The 6026-nt window shown below is 31.7% G+C and overlaps 1 protein-coding gene and 1 long non-coding RNA gene across 2 annotated transcripts; both read right to left on the bottom strand.

Moving 5' to 3' along the window:
• Positions 1-70: 70 nt before the first annotated feature.
• LOC112090534 lies at positions 71-654 on the bottom strand. Its single transcript, XR_002901688.1, has 2 exons — positions 365-654; positions 71-281 (listed from the first exon to the last, which is right to left on the bottom strand). It is a non-coding gene; the product is annotated as an uncharacterized LOC112090534 (long non-coding RNA).
• A 3551-nt stretch (positions 655-4205) lies between these two features.
• LOC21393415 (thylakoid lumenal 17.9 kDa protein, chloroplastic) lies at positions 4206-5754 on the bottom strand. The gene is made up of 5 exons (XM_010088661.2): positions 5476-5754; positions 5191-5305; positions 4973-5042; positions 4414-4663; positions 4206-4347 (listed from the first exon to the last, which is right to left on the bottom strand). The coding sequence occupies exons 1-4, from the start codon at positions 5727-5729 to the stop codon at positions 4443-4445; spliced, it is 660 nt and encodes a 219-aa protein (XP_010086963.2). The 5' UTR covers positions 5730-5754; the 3' UTR covers positions 4206-4347; positions 4414-4442.
• Between the last annotated feature and the right edge of the window lie 272 nt (positions 5755-6026).

A 6026-nucleotide genomic window follows, 5' to 3' on the forward strand; every position in this document is an offset into this window, starting at 1 on the left:
AAAAAAAAATTTAAAAAAAATCTGCGGGTTTTTTTTTTTTTTTTTTTTTTTTTTTTTTTTTCATATTCTACTAAAGAATTCTGAAATCAATTATGACCTTCCAAGAGTCCTTACTTGCCACAACAAATAATTGGATTTTTTTATCTTGCTACCCTTTCAGAAGGAAAATGATGTTGCCAAATACCTACACAACTCAAACAAAGGTGTGTGACCCCACTTAGGTTTGTGGACCGACACCATTAGTTGTGATGTTGGAGAAATGTCGTTTTTCCCATTGAAATCTATGAAAAATATATTGGGGTGAGAAGGGAAAAAAAAAAAAAACAGAGAGAGAAAGAAGCTTTTATGTAATGGGATTACAGACCAAAAGAGCAAAACGTCTGGTGGAAAAGCTCCCAACGGCTGAAGGTTTGATGACAAAGTCTGTGGTCCAACTGAAAAAGTCCTTCATAAACTGAGTTATTCACTGATTTAGTTGTGAAAATTTCTGAAAGGGTAGTTGCGAGTGGAAATTGCAGTCCCTTTGTTTGTTTAGCCATTGTTGCACTTGCAACTTGCCTATAATTATAAATGTAATGGCGGAAAGGAGACAGAGAGGGCAAAAAAAATTGACAAAGCAATGGTACGAACGTTTGGTGGGTGTTCGATGCATTAATTGGGATCCAAAATATGTGGCTATTGGAATAAAAGAAAAGAACCATAAAACACGTGTGAATTGTGATAATCACATCAACAAAAACAAAGGAAAGAAGATTTTTTATTGATTGCTAGATGGTATATTATTTTTTAGGGTAATACTAACAAATATATTTAAAAATATACGAGTTAGAATTTTTAATTTTTAATTTTTATTTATAATTTTTTTATTTAAATAATTATATTGATAAAAGTGTATTTATGAATAATTTAAGATAAAAGTTTAAACTCATACACTTTTAAAAATAATTTTTTTTTTTAAGTGGCATTGTTCATGTACTGTCTCTTGTCGATATTATTTTTTAACCGTTAAATTTGATCAAAATAAAAATATACGTAATAAATAATTTTTATTTAAAATTAATGGTTAAATTTAGTTTATTTTTGCAAGACTTAATCATATAATTCTCCTATTTTTTTCAAGGGACTAAAGATTTATTTGTTGGATTAGTTATATTTCTCAATGGATTATACTAATGTTATAAAGAGTTGTTTTTGTTTTTTCCTTTTTAGTCCCGACTACTCTCAAGTGCTTATAATTGTCGTTTTCCATAATATTAAACATGAATGGGATTATGAAGTGCAATAGTTTTGAGGTTAAAAAAACTGTAAGATAATTGAAAACATGATTCATTACTCATAATGGGCCTTTCACTATAGATCTTATTCATTTTCATACTGTCTTATGGGTAATACCAGTTAGTTTAACAATAGTTATATAACAACTTAAAAAAAAAAAAGTAATACTAAGAAAACTAACTCAAATCTCAATTCTTATACACCAATAATGTAGCGTGTGAATTACTATTTTTTTATTAATGGATGCAATCTCATATCATTAAATGACATGATAATATTTTAAACACTTATTAATATAAAACGACAACTCACACGTAATATGAGTTTGTACACAAAATTTAATATTTAAGTTGGTATTCATAATATTATTAAAAAAAAGTATTATTTAGCAAAGAATTTGTCATGTCAATTGACAATTAAGAAATAAGGATTAATTATTATTGTGAGAGGTGTGCAAGATTAGTAAGACACGGTCGGTCTTGAGAAAATTTTGGCACTTGAACCAACCAATAAAATATCAAACAGAGATTGAGAAATGTCATTTATTTTCTGCCAAGCTTAGCGCATGTCCACATCTCTCTCTCTCAAAAGGGTGAAGGCTTTTACGTGCCGTGAGTGATCACCTTTCATGCATTGCTGCCCAAAATCTTGGGTCAATTTCTTAAACCGATAATGTTTTCATGACATTTGTTTGTATTTTTTATTTTTTATTTATTTTTTGCTGAAATGTCATTTCTATTTGTATGATTGGTCTAAATTGCATTTGACATCTTATCTAACTTTTTCATTTTTGTTGCCTTTGATTTTGTTTATTTCAGAAAGGGAAAAGGACATTTCAAATTTCCATGATATATACAAGTTACAACTAATAAGTAACATGTCTGATAAGCTTTTAAAATGTCAAAAGCAAATATCAGAAAAAAAAAAAAAAAAAAAAAAAAAAAAAAAAAAAAAGGAGGAGACACACAACAACGCTTTATTGGTTATTTCATAGGCTTATAACAAGTTACTTCTTGAGATAAGCTAAGCATCCAAATTTGACAATTGAGCGGACAAATTTGTAATTGTAGCCTATAACTAACACTTTAGCCTAATTTCTCACGTGGGGCTGCAAAGTAATGAAATGAACTTTTCTTGATTTATGATATCTTAAGTTAATCTAACATCAACAACGCTTTATTGGTTATTTCATAGGCTTATAACAAGTTACTTCTTGAGATAAGCTAAGCATCCAAATTTGACAATTGAGCGGACAAATTTGTAATTGTAGCCTATAACTAACACTTTAGCCTAATTTCTCACGTGGGGCTGCAAAGTAATGAAATGAACTTTTCTTGATTTATGATATCTTAAGTTAATCTAACATCGTATACTAGTCATTAAAAAGAATATTAGTTTAACAAGTATAGAGGAAAATAAGTGAAAGTAATAATTTAGTTCGACACCCCATGCTAAGTGCTGAGGGATCATTAAAGTATCACCTTCTTTTGGACACAATATAATAAGAGAGATTTTTTAGTACACTTCGCATATTAGTAGGTCAAATTTTTTAACCGTTAAATCTGCATATTTTTTTACTTTTGCATGATTTTATGCAGATTCAACGGACAAAAAACTTAATCTACCGGAGAAGGTTCCATATAATAATGAAAATTTTTCTGGTGTTCTTTATTTTTTGGGAACATCGGTGTTCTATGCTTCTTAACCGTCAGATATGAATTATTTTTTCAATCTGATTTGACATTTTATCAAATTTAATACTGATAAGTAAGAAACACCTGTATTTTTAAAAAATGAGGAACACCAGAGAAAGTCTCTATTAATATATTTCTTTTAAAATAAGTTATTCAACACCCAAGCTTAGCCCTACCTCTTAAATCTTGTTTCCCTTTTTCATTGTCCTTCCCAACTTTTTTTTTTTGGGTTACTTTTAGGGAGTTATGAATTTGAGACGTTTGGTTCATAGATTAGAATAATGTGATTAGAACTATTTTTGATTTACGTGTATTTTTTATGAGAGAAAATACTGTAGCAAACCATGAACCATGATTCAAATCATGGTTTGAATCCTCAAACCAAACATCCCCTAAATATTAAGGGGTCGTTTGGTACGAGGATTCAAATTAGGGTGATTCTAATCATGATTCTGGAACTAGAACTATGATTCATGATTTTGGGTTCAAATCATGATTTTGAAACCATGATTCAGAATCAGTGGTTTGAATCACCTTGAATCAAGAGAGGGGGTGGTTTTAGAATCATAATTTGAGCTAGTTTAAAACATCACATCAGATTCCGAATAATCTAAATCAAATATTGATTCTGAATCATGATTCATAATTATGATTTAAAATCACTGTAAACAAACACTGATTCTGAACTAGGATTCAGAATCATAATTCTGAATTCATCTACTAAACGCACTCTAAGTAAACACTATTAATAATACAATTTAGTTATCTTATTCTTCGAGTACTTTAGTAATACGAATAGTTCTTTAGCTTTAGTCATTTGTTAGAGCCATCATGTAGATCGTAATTACTTGTCGCTTTAAATATTCTATATGTGTATGATTAATTTGTCCTAATTCTCGGGAGGGGACTTTTGAGGCAACTGTTTTCTATAGAGAAAGCTAGAAGACTGAAATCCTCTTAAAAAGTCGAACCCAAAAAAAAAGAAAACAAGACTACAAGAACTAAACATACAACAGCTACATTATAACATTGGAGGGCCGCTTTACTCTCTTTCAAATACTATACTTTTCAACAATTTTTGCTCGTGTTAGTGCTCCCAGAAGCCCAATTTACGGTTAACCTAAATCTTGAAGGTTTAGTTATCAATCATTTTGACGCAATATTTAACTTTGAGCAATATTATATTGCCTAAAGTAATTACAATCTCAAAAGCAGTAAAAGAAAAGGTAATTGCAGAAATGTTTTAACTTGATAAACTCCTTAACATAACCGAATAAATGGTACTCCTTTGTTCAACAATAGAGTTAAAGAGGATGATAAGCTTGTCAAAATCTTGTTACACAAGAACTTAGGTACACAAACATATATGTATATATATATGTATGTATGTATTGTGATTAGAATATGCTAATCCATGGAATTAGGTACACAAACATATATATATATGTATGTATGTATTGTGATTAGAATATGCTAATCCATGGAGTCAAAACTTGGAGCATACCAACCCAACTGGTCCATGATTCTCTTGAGTCGTTCCTCTTGTCCCTTTGAATCCCCTAAAGAAGTGGTGAATGGGTATATATAGGTGACTTTTTTGGCCACAGCCCTGTAAGCAACCACATCTCCTTTCACCAAAAACTCAAGAACATCTCTGTTGAACCCACCATCTACCTCAGCTTGCAAATATTGGCCTGCAGGGACATTAATGTATGTTTAGGATTTTAAGCTTCTCAAGTTATCATGTTCTTGATTGTTTTGATCTTTGTTTCTCAGCATCATTTCTATGTTTTGCATGTATTTGTGTGTGTTTGTGACGTGATCGAGTGGTGAGCGTGCTAGTAATCAGTGGTAGAGTTGTGCTCTCACTTAAATTTTAATAATTTTAAAATTTTGATTTCTCTCTCTAAAATTTAAAATAATTCTCATCACATTTAATAAGAAAAAAATATAATGGTGCCGCTACTCAATAATTTAATGAATAAAGTCCTCTACTTACTAACCATAAGGGGTATCTTCCACAACTTGAATTTTTGCATTCCTCTGAGTTTTCAAGATTGCTTCTTGCAATTTCTGACTTACCAAAACACAAGCAAGTTACATAAATTTAAAAAAAAAAAAAAGCAATTCGAAAATGATTACAAAAACAAAAACTGTAGCTCAAAGTGTATAGCTTTATGAAGTGGGCTTTTTTTTTTTTTTTTTTCTAAATTGAAGAAACCTGAATGGCATTGTCTGAATAATTCTCAGGAATGCTCCACGGGAATGCAAATGAGGATGACTTCGGATTTGTCGATATACAACCCGGATTTGTTGATGGGCAAGGTCTGATTTTCCTGCCCCCAAAAAAAAAAAAAAAAACCCATTACTTGTCGTTTTTTATGATAAACCATGATGAAACTGAGCACCTAAAGCTAAGACCGAGCAAAAGAAGCAAGACCCATTTGGGAAGTAGGAAAATTGAGTACTTAATATCAAGAAAAATCCAAATTAATTTTGACATTACCCATTTTCGAGTCCGGTGAGCAGATTCTTGGATTGGGCAAATGGGGTAGTGAGAGAGGGCAAAGAGGGAGGAGAGTTGAGAGAAGGGATTGCCAGAGAAGGCAAAGGCGAGCTTAAGGTTGCAGTGAGAGCCAAAGAAAGTATTGTGGGAAGGATCATTGTTTTTTTTGGGTCTGTAATTTGGAGAAATGGTTTTGGTCTTTGTTGATAAACAGAGACATTATCAGTGACTAGTGGAGGTAGGAGATGACCCATTAATTCATGTCCGTTAATTCTGTTGTAATCCCTTCTTTTCTACCCCCATAGTCCATATTATTACTTTAGTAGAGCTGCTGGGTACTTTTCATCCACTGACAATTCTTTGTACATTGTACAGTGAGATACCGGTTTTGGCCCTTTGGCGTGAATTGTCCGCTTTGCTCTTCCCTTATTTGTTTCCTCTCCTTTTCTGGGCGGGGGTTTACGGGTCTTTTTATGCCATGTGATTCTCCCACCACCCAGGGGTGTAAGAAATGAGGCCGAACGTGACAAACCCGCCCGAACAGACTTAAC

Source organism: Morus notabilis, unplaced genomic scaffold (genome assembly GCF_000414095.1).
Source record: "Morus notabilis unplaced genomic scaffold, ASM41409v2 Scaffold257, whole genome shotgun sequence".
Lineage (NCBI taxonomy): Eukaryota > Viridiplantae > Streptophyta > Magnoliopsida > Rosales > Moraceae > Morus > Morus notabilis.

Coding starts and splice junctions, on each gene's coding strand:
- LOC21393415 (XM_010088661.2), bottom strand. CDS start 5,729: ATGGGTCATCTCCTACCTCCACTAGTCACTGATAATGTCTCTGTTTAT. Junction 5,306..5,475: donor CTCACCGGACTCGAAAATGG/GTAATGTCAAAA, acceptor TTTTGGGGGCAG/GAAAATCAGACCTTGCCCAT. Junction 5,043..5,190: donor ATTCAGACAATGCCATTCAG/GTTTCTTCAATT, acceptor TTGGTAAGTCAG/AAATTGCAAGAAGCAATCTT.